This window comes from Microtus pennsylvanicus, chromosome 11 (genome assembly GCF_037038515.1).
Source record: "Microtus pennsylvanicus isolate mMicPen1 chromosome 11, mMicPen1.hap1, whole genome shotgun sequence".
In the NCBI taxonomy this organism is placed as follows: Eukaryota; Metazoa; Chordata; class Mammalia; order Rodentia; family Cricetidae; genus Microtus; species Microtus pennsylvanicus.
This window is the reverse complement of record NC_134589.1, coordinates 21,255,427-21,281,041: the sequence shown is the minus strand read 5'-3', so window position 1 is coordinate 21,281,041 and position 25,615 is coordinate 21,255,427. Positions and strand designations below refer to the sequence as shown.

Here is a 25,615-nt window from a genome sequence, read left to right as displayed (position 1 = left end):
ACCTTGAACTTACCCCAGTCTGCCTACTTTAGTCTTACAACCCAAATGCTGGAATTATAGGCATGTGCCTACCAAACCCAACATGTTCTTACATTTAATCCAAATTAAATTTAACATTGCCATATTAAGTAATCAGCTAAACACACAAATTACATAAATGATATCATCAACATGATAAACCTATTAGGAGAATAGATTACTATTAAGACTTTCAATGTAAGCATTTTTATGCCCATGTCAGAAATAGATTATTAGAAATGATGCTTAAAAAGTATTCCTAATTAGTCCCAGGACAACCAGAACTATACAGTGAAACCCACTAACAAAACAATAAAAATTTCAGCAATCTTGTTACCAATGAAGAAATACTTCACAATAATTCTGCTTCTTTAGAAATAAGAATGTAATACCTACCTGGCAGGGTGGTTTCCTGGGGCAAGGCTTACCCACACACTCTGGATGTGCTGACCCTTGCGATTTCCCCCAGTTGGGGAAACTTGACTGCATAGTTTATGGTAGCAGGCGACTGCATTCACAGTCTCCCCTAAAAACTATGTTGTTTATTATGAAAACTTGATTTCTGACCAACAGAATCGAATCGAAGACCCAGATACCAGTCCACACACTTATGAACATTTGAGTTTTGACAAAGAAACAAAAAATATAAAATGGAACAAAGAAAGCATATTCAACAAATGGTCCTGGCATAACTGGGTATCAACATGTAAAAGAATGAAAATAGACCCATAGCTATCGCCTACACAAAACTCAAGTCCAAATGGATCAAAGACCTCAACATAAAGCCAGCTACACTGAAAACTTGGTTTCTATCCTTTACCCATGGGTGTATGCCTTTAATCCCTACTGAGCCAAATAAGCAAATAGATTATACAATCTATTGTAACAGCTTTGGGGAAGTGCACCTCTCACAGTGTTAAAAATCTTCCTTCTAGGCCCTGAAGGATACCACTTTTGTTTTGTTTGAGACAAGGTCTCACCAGTTAGCCCTGGCTGGCCTGCAACTTGCTTTGTAGATTAGAATGGCCTGAACTCAAAGTAATCCACCTGCTTCTGGCTCACAAGTACTGGGATTAAAGGTGTGTGCCATCATGCCCCCCAAATGACCACTTTTGAAGTCATCTTTTTGAGATCTTATACATCTGAACTGTCAAGCCTTATGAATATGTTTGGAGAAAAACAATGAAATAATTCCTCACGGAGTATTTCTTTTTTATTTATATTATGAAATACTTGGTAAGCAATTATTTCATGTTCGCATATATATTCCAATTAATTTTTTAAGATTTTATTTATTTTTATTATGTATAGAAAGTCTGCCTCCAAGTATACCAAGGGTGCCAGATCTCATTACAGATGGTTGTGAGCCACCGTGTGGTTGCTGGGAATTGAACTCAGGTCCTCTGGAAGAACAGTCAGTGCTCTTAACCACTGAGCCATCTCTCCAGCCCGTTCCAAATAATTTTTAAAATGCCTCTCAACTTAAAAGATTAGCTTAAACAGAACATGCCAACACCGTGCCTATAATTGGAGACACAGCCATGAGGAGGACATGGATCTTTCCCTCTCGGGTTGAGGAACAGACAAATTCAAATCCTAATGCTGCAGATACGCGACAAGGGTCATCCTTAAAGCCATAAACTGAATTCCTTCCAAAATAGCCATGTACCTATGCCTTCAGCGGTTCTTTGTTTTATAAATGTGGTTTGCTTAAATATTTGTGTCTGTCTAAAACTTGGTAGGCAATAGATAGAGATAAGATCTCCATGCTTTCAAGGAACTTGTGATTGGCAAAACTTAGATGCAACCATTAAAATATAATAAATATAGACACGGAAGTATAAACTTCCATGCCTCCAATAATAGGTACAGTGTTTCGCATATCCTATTACAGCTAATTTTTGTTTGTTTGTTGTTTGCCTAGACAAGATTTCTCTGTGTAGTCTTGGCCTTCCTGGAACTCAATGTGTAGTCCAGGCTGACCTCAAACTCACAGAAATCCACCTGCCTCTGCCTCTCAAGTGCTAGGATTAAAGGTGTGTACCACCACTGCCACATCAGTTTTAAGTAGTTTTTTAAATTGAGAGATATGCTGAACATTAACTGAAGCATATATGACACTCAAGAGAAAATCCGAGTGTGTTTCAAGGAAACAATCAGTGTCGTTTTCCCCTTTTTTGGTGTTTTGAAACAGCCTCACTCTGTAGCCCTGGCTGTCCTGGAACTCACAATATAGTTCAGACTGGCCTTGAGTGCAGAAATCATCCTGCCTCTGCCTCCTGAGTACTGGGACTAAAGGCACGCACCACCATATCTGGAAACCAAAGCATTTGAACATTGGGTGTCATTGGGAATCATCAGACCTCTTTTTGAAAAACTTAAATTATTACATTTTTGTTCAGTGTGTGTGTGTGTGTGAGAGAGAGAGAGAGAGAAAGAGAGAGAGAGAGAGAGAGGGAGGGAGGGAGGGAGGGAGGGAGGGAGGGAGGGAGGGAGAGAGAGAGAGAGAGAGAGAGAGAGAGTTCATGCTAGAGACAAGTGTGGAGATCAGATGACCTTGCAGGATTTGGTTCTCTTCTTCCACCATGAGGGTCTGGGGACGTTGAACTCAGGTTATTAGACTTGGCCACAGGTGTCAGAACACATTAAGACATCTCACAGCTCCAAACAGGTCTCTCGGGGGGAGAATATCGAGACACTAAAAACAAGAGTGAAGTCGAAAGTAAAGACGTGAGTGAGAGGAACGCCCATGAGCATCTACCTGGGAATTTGAATGCCAAGCCAAGCCACCATGGTGATGACCGTGGGGCTGAGCAGTGCTCTCAGACAGCACCGCCTGAAGGGCTGGCTGATATCACTTCTGAGTCCACAGCTACTGAGTCAGCAAGTCAGAAGCACAGCTGAGAACCCACATCTTTAGAGGTCCCAGGTACCAGGTATATGCCGGTAATTCCAGGACTCGGGAGACTGAGGTAGGAAAATGAGGAGTTTGAGGTCAGCCTGGCTCTACATGGAAAGACCCTGTTTCAAATATAAAAAGCCATATAATCTCTCAAAATGACTAACTCAAAAATATATCGACCAAGATCCATAGTTTTATTTAGAATATCATAAAGGGTGAGACTCTTAGGAGACTCTTAGGACAAAGGAAGTGGCTCTAAAATATTCAAATTCAAAAGTTTAGAGTTTAGACAAAAACAATGTATTTTAAACTCTAATCCTACTAGAGTTATAATATGAATTATAGTCATATTAGAAACCTAATAGCTAAGCAAAGCAATATTTCCCTTTTATGTTTCCTAGGGATTTATCCTGCAATAAAATACGCTATATTGAAAGAAGGACATTTGAGTCATTACCTTTTTTGAAGTATATGTAAGTTACAAATTTAACCCGTTCATATTTGAATTTTAATCACCTTTGTGATGTTTTGATATCTGACTTGTAACTTCACTAGTAGGCAATAAGCTAGACTCAAAAAAAGACAAGTATTGCATTTTTATTTGTTTGTTTGTTTTGGTGATAGGACAAGCCTGCTAAGCAAGTGTTCTGCCAATGACCTGCATTCCTAGATTTTATGTGTGTGTGCTAAAAATAGAAGCAGCACTATGCAGAGTGAGAAGGGAGTCTAGAAGGATGAAGAACAGAGAGGATACTGGGATAAAGAAAGCTAAAACATCACGTTTTTCTAAAGTGTGTGTGTGGTGTGTGTGTGGTGTGTGTGTGTGTGTGTGTGTGTGTGTGTGGTGTGTATGTGTGGTGTGTGTGAGTGTGTGTGTGTGTGTGTGTGGTGTGTGTGTGTGTGTGTGTGTGTGTGTGTGTGTGTGTGAAGACAGGAAAGTAAGGCTGATGTAGGAGGGAGGACACCAGCAGAGTGGAGTGGAGCGGGGGAACAGGAAAGATCAAAGTACAATGAGAGACAGTTATGTATATAAAATTGTCAAGATGAAATCCATTATTTAGTACAATAACTAAAACTTTACTGCAAGTGAAAAGTCATAAAAATTTTATGCCAAATCCTTTTAGTCTGTAATCAGGACGAATAAGAGAATTCTGCTGAGTCAGAGTGCGTAGTGACAGCGCCAGTTCTCTTTCAGTGCAAAGGTTCAGCCATGGCAATGGTGGGTAAGATACTGCCGTCAAGTGCCAGACACCATAGCTGTTCCTCAATATCCCCCAGCATATAGGACAAACCTGCATGTCAGAGATGCTAAAAACCCTCCCTTAGAGAAGCAGAAATCACTGACAAAAATGCTGAGCCTTTACTGTGGCTAATGTATTCCATATGTAAATACGTATGCTGAGCATTTACTGTGGCTAATGTATTCCATATGTAAATACGTATGCTGAGCATTTACTGTGGCTAATGTATTCCATATGTAAACATGTATGCTGAGCATTTACTGTGGCTAATGTATTCCATATGTAAATACGTATGCTGAGCATTTACTGTGGCTAATGTATTCCATATGTAAATACGTATGCTGAGCATTTACTGTGGCTAATGTATTCCATATGTAAACATGTATGCTGAGCATTTACTGTGGCTAATGTATTCCATATGTAAATATATATGCTGAGCATTTACTGTGGCTAATGTATTCCATATTCCATATCTAAATATGAAAGTATAAATTATAAGCCAGTATCGTCCTCAGATTTTTTTAGCAACTGGAGTAAGTATTGAATTTATGTTTAATTACATATAAATTAGAATCACCAGAAATGCAAATGTTCTAAAGAGTATCTTTTCATTGACTTATGTCTCTTTTTTTGCTTTATTTTAGCAACCTTGGGTGCAATCTACTCACTGAACTGAGCTATGGAACATTTCAAGCATGGCATGGAATGCAGTTTTTACAGAAGCTGTAAGTGCAGTAGAAAGTAAATACTTATTTGTGTGTTAAAACCCATGCAGATTCCCCAACTGTAAACCCTGTGTGAATGTGGGTAGTTTGTCCCATTCATTCTTTTCCAATGAGGACACTAAGGCACAGGAGGGCAGGAGACTTGTGTAAATTACAGGACACGATGAGCTTTCCTCATCCTGACCTTCAGCACGGGCACCACAAGTAACACCACGTGAGTAACACTGAGAGGTATCATCATGGCGCCCTCGTGCTGTGGCTCTCATGTGTGATGTTGTTTTTGGAAACCCGCTTGTGAGTTTCACTCTGATTCCCTCTCCCATGCACAGTTCCCAGCTGCTTGAATGGATGCCACATAGAGGTGCAAAGAGCAAAGATTAACACCAACTCCTCCAGGGAGCAAAAGGTAGAGGTGCTTTCCCAGAAATGGAAAGCTGAAAATTTGCCTGAGGAATTCTCCCCTCCTTATCCAGAACATTATTTCTCAGGATGCATATGCCTCTGAAGTCATGCATTATCTGTGGGTAACAGGCACCTTGGCAGCCTGGATAAGAAGAGGGCATCTGCATCTGCATTAAGCTATATGGCTGAAAATATCCATAAAGAAAATTTGTTGCTCTATCCTGGCTCTATATAATACTTTTCTTCCTCAAGAAGAAAGTGAATTTTATTAGCTTTTATCTAAAAATCTGTGTTTGTCAGGCATTGTGGCATATGCTTAAATACCAGCAGTTGCACTCAGGAAACAGAGGCAGGAGGATCATAAGTTGGAAGGAGTCTTGGACTAACAGTAGACTCGTGTCAAAAACAAAACAAAGCAAAAAATCCCACTTTGTGTGACATTCAGTGGCCAGGAGGGCATTATAAACTCAAGAGGGATTTTCTGCTCTGGATCTGAGTTTGGGCGGCTGTAACCTGTCTGGTAGGTCAGAAACCCAGATTCACAGTTGGTTCCCATGGGAGGACGGGTTTGTGGTGTGCCGGGGCTGGATGAACTGTTCTGTAAATGTTCCTTGTAGCAGTCTCCCCTCTGCAGAACGATTTGCTGACTCCTAACTTGGGGGAAAGGAACCAGAGGGTCTGGCGGGTTAGGAAAGACTCATGCAGGCGCATGGACTTGTTATCTCTAGTTTGTGTTCATCTTGGCAGAAAGGGAGTTTGCTTCCTTGTGTTGAGATGAGCAGAGCTAACTGGTTTTGGACATTGATAGTCACATCGTGTTATCTGAATGGAACAATGGTACCTCTCAGAATTCAGTCACCATCACAGATTGGCTCAGTGAGGCAAGCATAGTGTGTGCTTGTAAGCCCAGCTGCTCAGATGCTGAGGAGGGAGGATGTCTTGAGCCCAGGAGTTCAAGGCTGACCTGGGAAGGATAGTGAGAACTCATTAAAAAAAAGAAAAACAACTTGACAACAATTGTTGGCAGAGGCTGCTTATTCATTTCCTGGCTGCCCAGACCCAAAATAACCACCCAGAAACTGTATTAATAAAAACACTGCTTGACCTATTAGCTTATTCATATTTCTAGCTAGGTCTTATATCTTAAATTAACCCACTTCTATTAATTTGTATCGCCATGTGGTTGTGGTCTACCAGTAAGGTTCCATCCACCGTCCAGTGTCTGTCTCCTGCAGTGGCTACATGGTGTCTCTTCGATTCCGCCTACTCTCTCTTTCTCTGCCTGCCCTGTTCTGTGCACCAATAGGCCCAAAGCAGCTTCGTTACTAACCAATGGCATTCACAGCATACGGAAGGGAATCCCACATCATACAAGGGGCACAACCCACCAAGTGTGTGTGGGAGTTTGATCCTTTGTTCGGATCCAACACTCAACTCTTTGTGATAGATAGGGAGTTTTCTTCAGGAAATATCCCACAGTAGGACACAAGCTTCTTGCATCTTTCCAAAGGCAAGTTGCCAAGGGAGAAACCAGGAATCCTGTGACATATAGCACACAGTTCCTGCAGTGTTTGTTAAGCTGAACTTCTGTCCTCCCTGCATTACAAAAGTCTGTACAAAGATCCCAGCCAAAGTAGTTTTGTCTAGGGCTGAATGAAACCTAAGCCCAAGTGCCAAAGTCCTAGCAGCTTCTATATTAATAAACTCTGCTTGTTATTTTTATTTCCCATTAGATAACGGTCAGACCTCTCAAGATTCACCCCTGGTTTCAGGTACCTACTTGGATACAGCCTCCATGTTACTGACAAGCCCTGATGAAACATGTTAGCGGTACCTTCAGGGTCAGATGCTCTTGAATCTAAAATCCAGGTCAAAGACACACCAAAAGCTCATTAGTTAAGTGCCATTGTCTTATTGACTATAGGAATCATGCCTCTTTCATATGCAAAAAGTTACAAAAAACCAATAGTGGTTGACAATCTATATGGTAAGTACACCCCCTCGCGACTTTAAAGTGCTTCTCCTTCATTTACCTACACAGGTCCAGACCAGTGGCTTGTTTTCAAACATTCTTTTAGTCACTTCATTGCTATTAATAATAAACTCCCTGAAGGATTTCACTAGACAGAAGAGCTACACATTATTCAGCCTGAGCATATTCACGTGGTTGTAGGAAGAAGACCATTTATTGGTTCCCAGCTGCTCAGCCCCAGAATAATCACACAGAAACAATATTATTTAAATCACTGCTTGGCTCATTAGCTCTAGCTTCTTATTGGCTAACCCTTACATATTAATTTAACCCATCTTCACTAATCTGTGTATCACCATGTGGTAGTGGCTTACCAGCAAAGTTTTGGCATTTCTGACCCTGGCAGTGGCTCTATGTCTTCTCCTAGACTCCGCCTCCTTTCTCCCATTATTCAGTTTAGTTTTCCCTGCCTAGCTCTGTTCCCCTGTAGCTCTGCTATAGGCCCAAAGAAGTTCCTTTATTAAGCAATGACATTAGCAGCATACAGAGGGAAATCCTACATCACTGGGTAGTTTGTCTGCAGCCCATCAATGCTATTCCAATAGCTTAACCCTGAAAGGAAAATTCAAGTTTTATCCCTACTGAAGTGTCTACCCACTCTTAAAAATATCCATGCAGTAAATGGCCATAAATTGGGCCCAGTAATACTCTAGTGCTTCTTTCTAGCCCCCTAGCATTGATTTCCTATGGGAAACTATTCATGTCCAACAGTTTGCTTCTGGGGCTGGAGAGATGACTTGGTGGTTCAAAATACATGTTGCTCTTTCAGAGGACCTGGGTTTGATTCCCAGTACCCACATCCTAGCTCACAACTGTCTGTAAACTCCAGTTCCAGGGGAACCAATGCACTCTTCTGACTTCTGCATGTAGTGCACCTTCATACATGCAGACATAAAACTCATACACATAAACTAGTAAGTCTAAAAAATTGAATATTTTTTTAAAAAGTTGCTCCTTTCAGGACACAATCCTCCCTTTGGTTTTCACAGTATCCTGGCAGCTGCTTCTTACATCAAAATGCAAAAACATTAAAGATGCAAAGAGCAACTCAAGCCTGTCCTTTGGGATGATTTAGGCAAGTTGTTTAATTTGTAACCATGCAGCAGTTCTGAAAGGGTCACATCAAACATTGTGATAGCTTTCCTCGCTCTGTGGCATCCTATTCTTCCCACTGGTGTGGGAAGGCACCCTCTCTTGCAATCCTAGTAATTCTCCCTCTGCCTATAACAAATTTTTGATGCCTACATTCATGAGATTTTTTTTTGTTCTAGGCACTATATAAAAAACTGAAACAAATGAAGTAGTGCCAAAAGAATTGGGCATGTGGTACATATTCAATCATGTTACTTTATTTTCACTCTTCCCAAAACTCTTGCAGTGAAACCATTAACAAGCAGCAGGACCACTAAGAGACTGTGTCTTCTGGGCAGCTTCACTCAGCTTGTTGTGCATTGTTCTCTTATCATGAAGTTGACTTCTACTTCTAATTGGACCTGTGGTGGTTTGAAGAAAATGCCCAGCAAAGGGAGTGGCACTATTAGGAGGGGTGGCTTTGTTGGAGGAGGTGTGGTCTTGTTAGAGAAAGTGTGTCACTGTGGAGGCGGGCTTTGAGGTCTCATGTCTGCTCAAGCCATGCCCAATGGGATAGTTCACTTCCTGTTGCCTGTAGATCAAGATGTAGAGCCCTCAGCTCCTTCTCCAGCACCATGTCTGCCTGCACGCTGCCAACTCCCACCATGATGATCTTGGACTAAACTGAAATATTGTAAACCACCCAATTAGTTTTCCTTTGTTAGAGCTGTCATGGTCCTGGTGTCTCTTCACAGTGATAGAAACCCTAACTAAGACTGGACCTATGAAGCAGAGAGCTGTGTTTCTTTCTAAGAAATTTGTGGGGGCTGGAGAGATGGCTCAGAGGTTAAGAGCATTGACTGCTCTTCCAAAGGTCCTGAGTTCAATTCCCACAACCACATGGTGGCTCACAACCATCTGCAATGGGGTCTGGTGCCCTCTTCTGGCCTGCAGGCATACACACAGACAAAATACTGTATACATAATAAATAAATAAATAAATATTTTTTAAGGAGATAAATTTGTGTACTTGTAGAGCTCCTGGGCATACTAGTATCTGTCATCCCCAGGGTTCCTACCTCTGGCCCGTTGTAGATACAAAGTCACTAGTGCTGAGTTACCTGCTCTGTCTAGGCCCCTTCTAGATGTCTTTGAATCCTACTCTACTTGATAAGGAAAATGCTACTAAAAGAATTCAGATTGCAGGCTCATCTTATTTACCTCTCTTCACTAGAAACTTACAGACCCAGAGTTTGAACCCAGATCCTGCTGGCTCAAGCCACCTTTGCCTGTTCTTCACGGCCATCTTCCTCATGGCAAGTTTAAGCATCGTGACTCTCAGCACTGTGATTAAGATTCCAGCTCAACATTCCTGATTTCTTGGAATCTACTTGTATAACACAGAATCCCACACTGAGGAGTTTCATATGGGGAGGCATGTTCTCAAGCTCATGGGCCTTGTAGATGAAGAAAAGAAAGGATTTTTTTCTTTTTTCTCATACTTCATGCATGCTGGATCAGGGTCTGGGTCCCTCTGTTTATTTTCTTTGACCATCTTCTAAGGAACCTACTTTCCTTCCTGCCTGCCTGCCTGCATGCCTCTGGGATTCTAGTAATGGTGCTTTTGGAGGCAGCCTTAGTTTCCCCTTCTACATGTGCAGAACTCCAAGATCAGCCAGGGGTGAACTTCCTCCCATATTCTTGGGTTGTTTTCTATGGATGATTAAGCATACGTACATGTGCCTGACTCTCCAAATTCCCAGGAGAGTGCTTGTGGCCTTCTGTTTCCCAAACTCTCATACGAGCATCTCAAAGTTCCTATGGACATTGTGTTCCTCTGCTTTCCCATCAGTTCTATTGCTTAGGCTCTTTGTTATCTCTACTGTCCTCACGTAACTGCCTCATTTAAAACACTTGCCTGCAATCGTTTTCCAGAAGTATCTTCTGGGGAAGTTTCTAGAACTAGCAAATTCTTAGTCAGGTCAAATACAGACAAATCTAGTCTCACTAGGAGCCACCAATTCCTGGGGTCAAGGCTTTGCAGGAACTGCAGCTCCATTCTGCTCCTGCTAGTAGTGGGGCCGTGGGCTGTTTTGTAAGGTTACCATGGAGTTCAGATGAGGAATGATATAGGGCAAGTTAAAAATGATACAAATCTTAGTGTTCTTACAGAAATTGAGTTGGGGTTTTTTTAATTAATGATTCTGGAGTGCGATAAGCCTTTGGTTAAATTGCCACAGTTTGATAATTCATTGTTTTATGGGGGATGAACTCTGATGTCCTTACTCAACTGTTTTCATTAAGGTCAACATGTTGTCATAGTTTTTAATCTCTAAAGTCTCAGTGACAATGGCTAATTAAATGTTAATCTTGGGACATGATTAGGGAAAAGGAAAACAAGGAAACTATAACTCTTCTAGAAGCATTCACAAATGAGCACGAGGTTTACACAGTTAACTTCTAAGCCATGGTAATGCTTACATTAGTAATCCCAGCACATGGTAGGTAAGGTCAGGAGATCAGAGTAAAAAGGACATCCTGAGCTGTATAGTGAGTCCAATATTTAGTACTATTTAGTCATTCTTATAATTTATATTTCAACTGTTTAACCTTTGCTTGCTTAGTTTGCATATGCCATGGTGTAAGTGGAAGACAACTAGATTCAGTGACTGAAATATGGTTGTCAAGTTGGTAGTAATCCCCTACCTGCTAACTGCCATTTGCACCGACTGGCCAGTCCAGAAAATTGTGTTTTAAAAGTTCTCCAGAAAGAACGTAATCAAACGGCATGTGGTGGTGGTGGTGCACACCTTTAATCCCAGCACTTTGGAGGCAGAGAAAGGCGGATCTCTGTGAGTTCAAGGCCAGCCTAGTCTACAGTGGGAGTGCCAGGCAGCCAGAGCTACACAGAGAAACCCTGCCTTGAAAAACAAAGCAAAAAAGAATATGGTCAAAATATGTTGTATGAGCTAGAGTAGTGGCCGTAGCTCACGAATAACACACACCACCTGTGCATGAAGTCCTGGGTTCAATCACCACCACTGTCAAAAAATAAATAAAGGGGAAAGGCTATGGTTAGGTGTGGAGATGGCTCAGCAGGTAAAAACTCTTGCTTCACAAGCTGGATGACCTAAGTTTGGTTCCTGGAACCCAGCGGAAGGAGAAAACAGACTGACACATCCATAGGCTTGCTCAGTCTGTGCTGATCAAGAGCACAGGAACAATATGTCATGGAGGCTGATTGTGACAGCAGCCTGGCTGTGGCTCCTCTAACAGTCTTCTGTTTCTCCTCCAAATCCAGGGAAATTGTCCTATTATTTTTCTTAGTGAACTAACTACAAAGCATTTTATATTTCTAAAAATTGACAAATACCTTGAATTATGGGTGACATTAAAAATAGCCTTTCCTTATAGCATGAATAATAAAAACACAGAGACAGATATTGGGGTTCAACCTGAAGATTAGAAAAACAAAGCAGCTAGCCACTGGCGCTTAGCTCCACCTCAGCATGAAATGGTGGTCCTGCCTCCGGGAATCCTCAGAATGAGCCTGAGCCTGAGCCTGAGCCTGAGACCTGTCTCCTCCCATCTTATATTCCTCTCTAGGGCTGGGATTAAAGGTGTGCACTACTACTGCCCGGCTTCTATGGCTAACTAGTGTAGCTATGGGATTAAAGGTGTGTGTCACCACTGCCTGGTCTGTAAGGCTGACCAGTGTGGCTATTTTACTCTTTGATCTTCAGGCAAGCTTTATTTATTAAAATACAAAGGAAATATCACTATGTTACCCATTTTTGTCTAAAACAAAAAGGCTATAATTAATATAAGAAAAACTATATACAGTAAGTACAATGATTCTATGCAATATGTACAGGCAATAAATACATCAACTGTAACAACAGGCGCCTTGTTGGTTCCTGGCCACTTAGCCCCAAAATAATCACATAGAAACTGTATTAATTAAATAACTGCTTGGCCTATTGGCTCTAGCTTCTTATTGGCTAACTCTTACATATTAATTTTAATCCATTTCTATTAATCTGTGTATCACCATGTGGCAGTGGCTTACTGGGTAAAATTTTGGCATCTGTCTCTGACAAGGCTCCATGGCTTCTCTCTGACTCCGCCTCCTTTCTTCCAGCATTCAGTTTAGTTTTCCCCACCTAACTAAGTTTCATGTCAGGTGGCTCTTCTGACATGAAACAGAGATTTTGGATTTCACTTTAAAAAGCATGCTTGGGTTGAGGGAAGGAGAGCCACAGTCCAACTCCAAAGCCAACTTTAATCTTTAATTAGTCTGAGGTTATCAAAAGACTATTTTCATTATATTTCTAAAGAGAATAACAGAAATAAATATTTGGGAATATTCATAAAATTTTATCATGTTGGAAATGTGATATACCAATAGGTCAATTTACTCTTTTTTGAGACATTTTTTCTGGATGATTTGTCTTTGTTTCTCCAGATGTCTCATTTGTCCAGTGGTCTTCAGATTTCTTACCTGGATACCTTTATTTTCCTGAAAAGACAGGAACAAAACCCTTCTGCAACTCTAATTTTGGAGAGACTCCCTATTGGCAAGTTCAAGCTGATTAAATGAAAAGCATTTGACAGTTTTATAGGTTGGTGTAATGGCATAAACTAATGCAGACAGATTGTAAAAATATATATACAGCTTTAATGGAGAAATAGACTTATAGAACCACCGTTCCCGTGGAGACCAGGAAAGCAGAAGCAAGCGCTGGGAGCACGCTCGCCAGATTTATAGGTAAACATTAGCCCGAGGCGAACACGCCCCCTAAGGGGCGGTACAAATCCCTACATCTCCCCCTTTTGTCTAAATAAGACAGAACTAAACCAAATACAACTATATACAATAATAACAAATAATAAATATAACAAACAATATTGAGAACAAAAGTTTTGCTAAACATTCTATCTCAAGGAGTCTAAATAATGTAGAGAGTAACTACAATTATATAATCTTCAACTTCGTCAAAGATCTGAGAAGGGAATAAATATTACTTAACAAACGAGATATATCCAAAATGTGCAACAATTGACAGAGACAACTGACTACCTGAGCAATCACCCAAAGTCTCGTTTGCAATGTTGAGTCAACCAACTTTGGCTAAGGCCTAACATAACTGACATACCATTATTAAAGGCAAGGAACTTTTCAAAACTATCTTACCCTGTCTTGGCAGGATATGACAGTCCTGTTTTATCCATTGATGCATGCTCTGTATCTCTGTCAGTGGTTGAGGTATAGGCATTTCTTTGCCCAAAGGCCAGTTCTGCCAAAAAGAAAGGCTCCAGGTGGAGTGTCTTTGGTGCTCAACATTCTCTCGGGAATAGAGCAGTGTTGCCAGGAGCAATTGTGTCTCACTATCACGAAACTCTGAGTTAGATTAAAGGCCATTTTCTACAGTTCTTTGAAGAGGTTGAAGATTATCTATCTATACTGAGTATAATCTCTATATATCTAGAGAACCTAATTAGTCTAATTATAAATGACAAACTTAGATGACTATTATCTATATAATTCTCAATATCTATCTAACTTAAAGACTAAGACAATAAACAACTGTGTAACAAATGAGGATAATGACCTCCAAATATAAACACTGTACAAATATACATTGCAATATGGTAAATATATATCAATACACAAACATTGTATAAGTATCTTAATCAGAGGTAGAAATGTACACTGCAATATGGTAAATATATACAATATATATATATCAATACAATATATGTCAATACATAAAAATATTTTAAACAGAGGTAGAAACATGCATGCATACAATAGTCAATATAATTTAACTTTGTATCAATATACAAGAATCAATACCAATATATTTGTCTAAAAGCAGTAACTCACAATTATAAATCTATTATCCCATCATTCCCCCTTTTTATCCAAAATGATCCCTGAGCTTATAAAATTCCTTTCCCAACCTCCAAACCCCTAAATGATGTCCCTAAATCCAGGGGCAAACTTTACTGGGAGAGGGGACGTCGTCCTCTAGAATTACTTCCAGCTGTTATGGGGGCGATGTTCTTTCTGGGAGATTCTGTGAAAGTAAAATGATGGTTAAATTTCAAGATCAATGTCTTTTAAAATTGCAAATAGTCTCTGAGTATTTTGTGGAGGTCTGGCCAGAATGTTGTACAAGATGTGCACCATTTCAGCTAACCAAGTTGGGATCGTCTTGTGCAGCTGGTACCCAAAACAGGTCTTGTAGTAGCACTATCAGTATCATGACGTCATATCAACCAGGTAGAGTTGTTGTTGTGGGGCCCCATCTTCTTCCTGGAAACTTCAAATGTCACTTTAGGAAAAACTCATTGTTCATTGTGAAAAACTTAAACATTAATCATATAGACATATATAGACATACATATATATATATATATATTCAATGAAAGGCATGACAGATATAGTCAATGAAAAGTATAATAGATATGAAGAAAAGCAAAGATGTTTTCTAAACTTACATTTCTTTCTGTCCCATATCATGGCTCTTGACATGAGACAGAAACTCCAGAAACTCTGGGTTTTTCTCTTACTTGGAATTGGAGAGGGACTGAGCCAGAGGCCAACTTCAAAACCAGCTCTACATATTTATAAAGAAATGTTTAATAAGACATGTATATATAATTAATACTTACAAAATGTGTCCATCCATCAGTAATTAAATATTCAGGCTCCCTTAATTTCTTGGGAGATGAGTATTTTCCTGTGGAGATAAGAAAAGAACCCTGCCTCCAACCTATCTGTATTTCTTACCATCAGTATGCTCGCCATCCTTATGAAAGAATTGTTATTTATCTTTTCCAAGTGGCTTCTCTTCTTCAAACCGTACCTTTATTAATTTTGACGGTATCCAAACACATGTAACTCATCTTTCTGATCAGTATTGCTTGTAACAGTAGGCATGGGGCTTCTTAATTGTCCTGATGAGGCACGTTCTCTGTAGAAACTGGAAATGACTGAACCATGTTTGCAATGGGGGCCTGTGAGGCTCCCCTTCTCACGTTTACCGTCTGTATCAGGTTGCCTTGTCTATCTCTTGTAGACCTGCATTCATTCGTCCAATGTCTGCCTTTTCCACATAATCTACATAAACCTGAAGGCTGAGTCCTCCTATTTCTGTTATTTCTAGAAGATGCATTATTATTATTTCTGAAAATCCATTGTCTACAATTTTTTTTCATATGACCCATTTTGCCACAATTAAAACATTTGGTATTCTGGTGTCTCCTTTTACCATTGGAAATTGCTTCTTCTACCCATGCTTCAGTGCCATAATCAAATGTATCAACATTCAATGTATGCAAGACCCATTCTTCCAAGGGCGCTGATCTGAGCTTTAAAGGCCCCAAAATCCTTTTGCATTCCACATTTGCATTTTCATAAGCCAAAGACTCAATCATTATACGTCTTGCTTCTGGGTCAGATATCCCTATTTGTACAGCCTTAGTTAGTCTTTGTAAAAAGTCACTAAAGGGTTCTCTCTGACCCTGTTTAACTCTGACAAATGATTCCATTCTCTGTCCTGGGTCTTTTACCCTGTCCCAAGCCCTTAAGGCTGCTGTAGTACACATGGAGAGTGTGTTTTCATCCAAATTAGCTTGTTCCTGAGGGTTGGAAAAGAGCCCTTCACCTAGAATTTTATCTAGGGAAATGTCAATTCCCTTTGCTTTTTCCTGCTGTTCTAAAAGTCTAGCCTCTTGCCTGAGTAAGCATTTCCATTTTAATTGTGTTCCACTTTCAAGTACCGCAGAGCTCAGCTGGAGCCAGTCTGAGGGGGTTGTTCTGCTTGTCATGGCCAAAGATTTTAGCATCTCTTTAACAAAAGAGGCTTGCATCCCAAAAGTCATGACAGCCTGTTTAATTTCTTTGAGATCATTCATACGGACAGGCTCCCATGTATCTTCCTTGATGACCCTAGGGTTTCTGGAACCAATCACCTTCTCTGTTGTTATTACTGGAAAGGCAGGTAGAGCTGTAGGTAGAGCTTTGTGGAAATTATCCCAGAGAGATTTATCCACAGATGTAGTTAAAATTTGCCTTTCTACTCTTTGCTCTTTTCATCAGAATTTAGATTCCTCAATCTTTTCAATTCTATTCACCATTGCCTTCTGCAATGTCTGAATCTCCTGTCCAGATTTATGTTCCAAAGCCTTCATTGAGGATTCTAAAGTATGAAGTTTGTCCATTAGAGATAACATCTCATCTTTGGACATAATTTTTATGGCATAAACCGTGCCTTCTTGTATTGACAATCTTTCCGCCAATCTGTCATAAGCTTTAGACAAAATCCGATTGTCACATTCAGCAGTTTTGATTCTCTCAGTTAATGTTTCAGTTCCTACAGAAAGGGACTGAAGTTTACGATCCAAATCAGCTGTTCCCTCTTCCATAGTAATGAATTTCTCCTTAATATCAGCCACTAATGTTTCAGTTCCTACAGAAAGGGAGTGAAGCTTACGATCCAAATCATCTGTTCCCTCTTCCATAGTAATGAATTTCTCCTTAACATCAGCCTGTAGCTTTTTAAAATTTTGCTCAGTTGATCGAGTCATGTTAAACAAAGATCTGTTCTCTTCCTGGAGAACTTCAAACTGATTCTTGAGAAGACTGTTGTCATTCTCAATTGTTTATAAGCGTTCAATCTCTGCCTTAAGAATCCTGGATTCGTCTCATAAAGAATTTATCATATTTCTATTATCAAACCATTTAGTGCAAATGTAAACTACGAATCCCAGAAGGATCCATAGATGTGGGGTGATAGACACCTCTCGTAAAATCTCCCACATGGTACAATTAAAAAACCTGTTAAATTCTTGAATAGTAACGTGTTCAGACATTTAATTTATAAAGGAAAAATTTTTTACCTGCAATGATCCGTTCCTGCCAGTGGTGGTCTCTGTGTTTTTGGAGCCTGTCCTTGAACTAGTTCTTGTAGACCAGGCTGGACTCGAACTCACAGAGATCCGCCTGTCTCTGCCTCCCGAGTGCTGGGATTAAAGGCATGCGCCACCACCGCCCGGCCAAGTCACTTTGTATCAGACCAAATCTGCCGCTGTGGTGGCTTTTGTTGCAAAACTGCAGGTACTTGAGCTTCCGCTAATTCAGGCAGTGGGGTTCGGCTCCAAACTTAGCCAAGGCAGGCAGGGAGGGGTTAATTGCTCTGGTGAGTATGGGGGGCAGAATGGGCCTGTGTGGCCGAGTGTGTCTCTGACTCGGCACTGGGGCCGAGTCACGAACTAAAAAACAGCACCCAGGAGCGTGCTGTGTTAGCTAGCAGGCTACGCGCTTGAGTCGGGGGCACAATAGCCCGACATTGGATGCCAAAATGTAACGGTGTAAACGAATGCAGACAGAATGTAAAAATATATATACAGCTTTAATGGAAAAATAGACTTACAGAACCACTGTTCCCGCGGAGACCAGGAAAGCAGAAGCAAGCACTGCGAGCATGCTCACCAGATTTATAGGTAAACATTAGCCCGAGGCGAACACGCCCCCTATGGGGCGGGACTTATCCCTACAGGTTGGTTCTGATTAAATGGCCATGGTGTTTGATGAATTATCAACTCTTCTAATTAAGAGATGTCTCTTGGTCGAAGTGAATCTTTATCAATTTTGATCGTATCTTTTCTTCTCCTGTTGAAAAAAAGCAAAACTCCTTCCCCAGTGTAACACATGTCCTGGTTTCCATTCTGATGTCAACATCTTTAAAGTATAACAGCTGATTTAATTCTGTAGTTTTTTTCCAGTGTCTCTCTGCAGCTGCTGTTCCTTTCTCAAAGTTAATAAAGCATCATTCCATCTATTTCTGGGGTTATTTATCATCCCTTTCTGTTTATTTAACATATCCTTTAGAGTTAGATTTGACCTTTCTATAACTGCCTGTCCTGTAGAATTGTGTGGCATGCCTGTAATATGCTTTATATTATAATAAGAAAAAAACTGTTCCATTTTCTTAAAGACATATGCTGGAGTACTATCTGTCTTTATTTGTGCAGGTATACCCATGATGGCTATAACTTCCAATAAATGTATGATTATTGAATCAGTCTTTTCTGAACTCAAGGCAGAGTCCCATTGAAGACCTAAATAGGTATCAATGGTGTGATGTACATATTTTAGTTTTCCAAATTCTATACAATGAAACACATCCATCTGCCAGATTTCATTCCTTTGTGTTTGGGTTAATTCCTGCAGGTAGTGGTGTTTGGTTGTATAAAGAACAAGTAGGTTATTTCCTTATACTTTCCTTGACTTGTTGGCACATGATGGAAAAGTCTTTTTTACTGCCCATTCCTGACTATATCTTGGTAACTGAAAAAATAATGAAATCAATTCTGTATCATCTGGTATAAATTCAGCTGTTTTAATATGTAAAACACTCTTTCTGCATATGGCAAATCGGTAACTATGTTGTGAGGTTCTTTAAAATTCCTTAGTACCATGAGAATAGATTATAGTTTTGATTTTTGGAACAAATCATACGGGCTTTGGTCCAATTTACTTAAATTTTCTGATTTGCAACCTGCCTTTTCTGTTTTATTTGTATCAGTATAGAATGTAAGGGCTCCAGTTATTGGTGTGCCCCATACAATGTGAGAAAGGATCCAGCTAGTTCTCTTGAAAAGTTGAATTCTCTTACTTTCGTGATAGTTGTTGCTAATCTCATCTTTTCAAAAATACTACAAGTTCTTTGCCAGGGTTCACTTAATTCAAATAATTTGTCAATTTCATTAGTATTAAAAGGTACTATAATTTTTGCTGGGTCTATTCCTGTTAATGGACGAAGTGTTGTCATGAGGTTTATGTCCTGCCCAGTTCCAGCGATCATTAAGTCCCAGAGAAACACACAGAGGTCTATATTGATTGGCCCATTAGCTCAGGCTTCTTATTAACTCTTAATAACTTATATTAGCCCATTGTTCTTGTCTGTGTTAGCCACGTGGCTCAGTACCTTATTTGGCAGTCACATCTTGCTTGCTCTGTGGCTGGGTCACAACTACAGAATGCACTTCACTCTTCCCAGAATTCTCATTGCCCCACCCCTACTTCCAGCCTGGTTGTCCCACCTATACTTCCTGCCTGACTACTGGCCAATCAGCATTTACTTAAAATATAATTGACAGAATACAGACCATTGTCCCAAAGCACTCTCCCACCCATCTTTTTTTTAAAGGAACAAGAACTCTCAATCTAATACCCTTTGTTTAGCTTGTCTCTGACCATTAGCCATAACAACTTGTAACCAACATTGTGAACAAATGAAAATTTCCATAGTCCATTTTGGGGGGAATGTGGATGTAGTTTCCAGGCTACTTCCTGCTGTTTGGGGGCACTGATAATCTTCTGGGGACCTAAAGAAAATTTAGAATTATCACCAAGTCATGACTGGAGTATCCTGTGAGGCTTGATCATATCAGGCAGCAGTCTTGAATTTGTTTTTGATGAGAACTCAGACATCTGGGCCATCTGTTCCTACAGATATTTCTCAGGTGGTCTTCCTTGATCAAACCTGATTTTTTCTTAACTCAGAATAAATTCATAGCCTCTCATTTTCTATGGAAACAAAAGCAAAACCTCTTCTCCAAAGTAACATACCTTTTGACTTCAATTTTGAAGTAAAGGTATTTTCAAAATATTTATGTTTTATTAATCCAGCAGCATTTATAAACAATACCTTCTAGCAGCTATTGCTCCTTCCTCAGCAGTCAAACAATTCAAAGAGAACATAATAACATACAGTATCCAGACTCTCTGTGTATATTTCATCTTTATGTGGCTTTATTTTAACCTCTATTTTTTTAATTTTTACTTTTAATTTTTGGCTTTTTGAGACAGGTTCTCTATGTGTCTTTTGCTGTTCTGGAACTCCCTCTATAGACCAGGCTGTCATTAAACTCACAGAAATCTGCCTTCCTCTGCCTCCCAAGTACTGGGATTAAAGGTGTGTGCCACCACACCTTGAACTCACAGAGATCTGTCTGACTCTGCCTCCCAAGCATTGAGATTAAAGGTGTGTGCCACCATGCCTTGAACTCACAGAGGTCTGCCTGCCTCTGTCTTCCAAGTGTTGGGATTAAAGGTATGTTCCACCATTCCAGCTACTCTCTTTTTTTTTTATTTTAAGAACTTTAACCTTTTTTTTTCTCTCCCAAGCCTGCATATATTATTAACACACTGTAAAACATTTAGAGGTTTTCTTCATCTTTAAATCTCTCTTTACTGACCATGTGAGTCTTTAATTTGTTAAACAATATGGAAAGGATTAAAGCCATGGCTTTGATGGCTGGATCCAGCCCATTCCTTAGATTTCTGAGATTCCAGCCTCATGGTGGAGGTACCAGCTGTAGTCATGTTTATTGGCACAACTCTACGGCATTTTAAGGTCCCTGCCAGCAAGCAAGCTGTAGCACCCCAACAACAAATGGCACCCACATGGACAACTGAATCCACATAAAGCCTGCGAGAGCTTTGGAATTAATTCTAGACAGAAAAGAATAAAGCATGGCTTGTTGATAGCAGCACTTTCTCAGGTGGGCTCTGCTTGCTAGAGGCAAATGTGTCTCATTTAAAAGAGGCTTCCTGACTCAGCTTTAGCTGCAAAACCTTGCAGCTCTTTTAAGAGATCCTGTCACAAAACACTTAAATGGTGTTGATGAAAAGCTGACTGCATGCTCTTTGGTTTTCAGCCTTAGCAAGAAAAAAGCAGTGCCATTTTGAAATGTCAGCTTTCTAGGCCATCCTGCCATTGCAAACTCTGACTCTTTCAGGCAGAAGGTCCGACTACAGAGCATTTGAGTGTGGTTTGTGAGCACACTGTTGCAGCTTGCTTCCTGGCAGGGACCTTGATTTTTTTTTTTTTTTTTTTTTTTGGTTTTTCGAGACAGGGTTTCTCTGTGGCTTTGGAGCCTATCCTGGAACTAGCTCTGTAGACCAGGCTGGTCTCGAACTCCCAGAGATCCGCCTGCCTCTGCCTCCCAAGTGCTGGGATTAAAGGCATGCTCCACCATCGCCCTGCCTGGCAGGGACCTTGAAATGCCATAGAGTTGTGGCAATAAACATGGCTCCAGCTGGTACCTCCACCATGAGCCTGGAATCTCAGAAATAAGAAATGGGCTGGATCCAGCCATCAAAGCCACGGCTTTAATCATCTCCATATTGCTTAACAAATTAAAGACTCTTGTGGTCAGAAAAAGAGAGATATATACTGTAAAGATAGATTCAAAGACGAAAAAAAAAAACCTCTAAATGGTTTACTGTGTTTAAAAATATATGTAGGCTTGAGAGGAAAAAAAGAAAAAAGCTAGTAGTTGGGTGTGGTGGCATACACCTTTAATCCCAACACTTGGGAGGCAAGTTCAAGGTGTGGTGGCACTTGGTAGACAGAGGCAGGTGTATCTCTGTAAGTTCAAGGACAGCCTGATCTATAGAAAGAGTTCCAGGACATCCAAAGATACACAGAGAACCTGTCTCAAAAAGCCAAAAATTAAAAATAAAAGAAATAGAGGTTAAAATAAAGCCACATAAAGATGAAAAATATGCAGAAAGTCGGATACTATTTATTATTATGTTGTCTTTGAATTGCTTGACAGCTGAGGAAGGAGCAATAGCTGCTAGAAGGTATTTGTTTATAAATGCTGCTGGATTAATAAAACATAAATATTTTGAAAATACCTTTACTTCAAAATTGAAGTCAAAAGATATGTTACTTTGGAGAAGAGGTTTTGCTTTTGTTTCCACAGGAAATGAGAGGCTATGGATTTATTCTGAGTTAAGAAAAATCAAGTTTGATCAAGGAAGACCACTTGAGAAATATCTGGTAGGAACAGATGGCCCAGATGTCTGAGTTCTCATCAAAAACAAATTCAAGACTGCTGCCTGAGATGATCAAACCTCACAGGATACTCCAGTCATGACTTGGTGATAATTCTAAATTTTCTTTAGGTCCCCAGAAGATTATCAGTGCCCCCAGACAGCAGGAAGTAGCCTGGAAAACTACATCCACGTTCCCAACAAATGGACTATGGAAATTTTCATTTGTTTACAACGTTGGTTACAAGTTGTTATGGCTAATGGTCAAGAGAAAAGCTAAACAAAGTGTATTAGATTCAGAATTCTTGTTCCTTTAAAAAGAAACAGATGATGAGGAGTGCTGGGCGACAATGGTTTATATCCTGTCCATTGTACTTTGATAAAATACTGATTGGCCACTAGCCAGGCAGGAAGTATAGGCAGGACAACAAGACAGGAAGTAGAGGCAGGTCAATGAGAACAGGAGAATTCTGGGAAGAAGGAAGTCCTAGTCTGCAGTTGTGACCCAGCCACAGAAGAAGTAAGAAGTGACTGCCTCATTGAATAAGGTACTGAGCCATGTGGCTGACATGGACAAGAATAATGGGCTAATATAAGTATAAGAGCTAATAAGAAGTCTGGGCTACTAGGCCAATTGGTTTATAACTAATATAGACCTTTGTGTGATTTCTTTGGGAGTTAATGACTGCAGGACCTGGGCAGGACAGAAAACTCATTCAACAGCAAAGTTTCAATTTTTCTTTTAGAATTAACTCAGAGACCTTTTCCAAATAAGTTTTTAATTTTTCACTCAGATTGTGTAGTAAAAAAAGGTCCATTCTAAAATAATGTCTTCCCTTTGTATTAAAATTCCTGTAGGGGAATGTTTGGAGGGTAGTATGACCAGAATGCATTAAGATTCAGATCCATGCGAATCTTCTGGATTTCCTTCTGTAATTTCTCTTCACTAAAAGTCAATTCCCTCAGCTTCAGCTGATAATTCCCTGGGACTATTCTAGTCCTTGTCACTATCTAAGGTTTTGTTTGAATTAACATCAGGACCTATCCCAATAGTAGGCCAGAGATTGGAAATGTCTTCTAGCCATCTTTGGAATTCATTAAGAGTCTACAATCAATCTCTCCTAGTTTGCACCTTTTGAGGTCTAAGTTTTTGTAAACCTATTTTGTAGCCTAAATAATTAATAGAGTCTCCTCTTTGGATTTTTTAGTATCCAATTTGAATCAGGTAGTAAAATGTTGTCCATATAATAATAAACTATAGATTCAGAAAATTGACTTACAAAATATTGGAAGAGGGAGGGGCTATTTAACATTCTCTGTGGGAGAATCTTCCATTGATATCATTTAGCAGGCTGAGAATTATTAGTTGACAATGTGTAGGCAAATTTTTCTGTGTCTTGTAAAGTGTACCTTCTTTAAAGGCATTGTGAAGAAACAATCTTTTAAATCAATAGCTATAAGAGGCCATCCTTTAGGAAATAGAAAAGGCAAAGGAATGCCAGAGTGTAGAGAGCCCATTGGCTGGATCACCTTATTAACATCTCTTAGATCTGTTACCATTCTCCATTTTCCAGATTTCTTTTTAACAATAAATACAGGAGAATTCCAAGGGCTGGTTGATTCTTCAATATGCTGAGTATCTAGTTGCTCCTGTACCAGCTGTTCTAAAGCCTGACCACAAGTTTAACATTTGCTTCACAAAAGGTGAATGCATGCCATATGAGACTATTTGCTTCCTTGAATGTTCTTAAATTTAACATTGGCACAGGAGTCCAATTAGCTGTAATAGAGCCTGTAAAGTTATTGGATATATTAAGGTTGGTTGTCTGAAAACCTTAGGCTGTTCCTTTCAATTCTTATAATGCAATGCTCACTTTCCTTGCTGCATAATGGTGGCACACACCTTTAATCCCAGCACTCAGGAGGCAGAGACAGAGGCAGGCAGATCTCTGTGAGTTCAAGGCCAGCCTGGTCTATAGAGCAAGTTCCAGGACAGCCAGGACTGTTGCACAGAGAAACCCTGTCTTGAAAAAAAAATACCCAAAACAAAACAAAGCAAAAAGCCTTTCCTAGAGGTTAAGGGCTTTATTACTCTTTTACTTGTTTGTTGGAGTTTTTTAAACCTAAAAGCTCTTTGGCATTTTTTCCTTTATATCCCCCCTTTCCTCCGTTTTACTTTATTTTTTTCTATACTCGTGGATGGTTTCCAAGGGAAGGATATTCATGGATTCTAAGTATATTATACAATAATAATATATATAATAATATATACCTAGAAAGGATGTTATAGGTAAAAAAAATCATGATTTTTTAAAAATATAAATGTCCATGCCAAAGAAATTAATACAAACTTTTCAGGTAGTTTCAAGATGCTGCATTGTTTGTAACATAAATTCTATAGCATTTTTTCAGAATCCTCAGCCAGAAACCTCTGACAGTTGTTGAAGATCCCTACCTTTATAAGTTGCCAGCATTAAAATATTTGTGAGTATTGTAGCCGTCTCATGGTTCCTTAGATGAGTTCTAAGGAACTCATCTTTATTTCCATCGGGAGAGCATTTTGTCTTAAAATTTTTTTTAAAATCCCAATTTTAGTTTTAACTAATGTTTAAAAAAAAAATCATTGATTGCCCAGGAAAGGCAGTGCCTGCTTTTAATTCCAACACTTGGAAGGCAGACACAGGCAGATCTCTGTGAGTTACAGATCACCCGTGTGTGTGCATTGGGAGACACTGTCTCTTAAAAGAAAATGAAATAAAAGAAATAAGAGTAGGGCCTGACAAATAGAGGGTTTCCAGCGAGTCTGAGGACCTGAGTTCAAGGACTAGCTCGTGTTATTTGTCCTCTGACCTCCACAAATACATTGTTGATGGAGGAGGGTTATCTGTCTATGTGTTACCTTCATTGGCAAATAAATAAAGAAAACTGCCTGGCCCATTAGCTCTAATCTCTTATTGGCTAGCTCTTACATATCAATTCAACCCATTTCTATTAATGTGTATTGCCATTTGACTGTGGCTTTGAGCAAGACGAGTCTAACCAGCGTCCATCTCAGAGAGGAGAGCTATGGTGTCGGACTCACTGCCTTCTTCCTCCCAGCATTCTGTTCTGTCTTCCCTGCCTACCTATCTTCTGACCTAGGCCAAGCAGTTTTCTTTATTTATTAACCAATGAGAATAACACATATACAGATAACCCTCCTCTGTCACACTGTGGCACATGTACACACACACACACACACACACACACACACATGAAAAAGGTAAATAAAGGATACAATGGGCAAGACATTCAGCTGAGGAGGAAAGTGTGTTGAAGAACATAGAGATGTATATGTAAACAATGTAGGAATATCTTCTCAGAAAGCAC

The 25,615-nt window shown here is 39.8% G+C and overlaps 1 protein-coding gene and 1 pseudogene across 1 annotated transcript in view; both read left to right on the top strand.

The window, feature by feature from the left end:
• LOC142860015 (leucine-rich repeat-containing protein 37A3-like) overlaps nucleotides 1-25,615 on the top strand; it is a 49,791-nt gene that overhangs the window by 7,437 nt on the left and 16,739 nt on the right. Inside the window, 3 exon segments of the mRNA XM_075990706.1 lie at nucleotides 3,322-3,393; nucleotides 4,806-4,886; nucleotides 24,659-24,730. Coding sequence (XP_075846821.1) covers nucleotides 3,322-3,393; nucleotides 4,806-4,886; nucleotides 24,659-24,730 — 225 coding nt within the window.
• LOC142832089 (U1 spliceosomal RNA) lies at nucleotides 407-545 on the top strand (annotated as a pseudogene).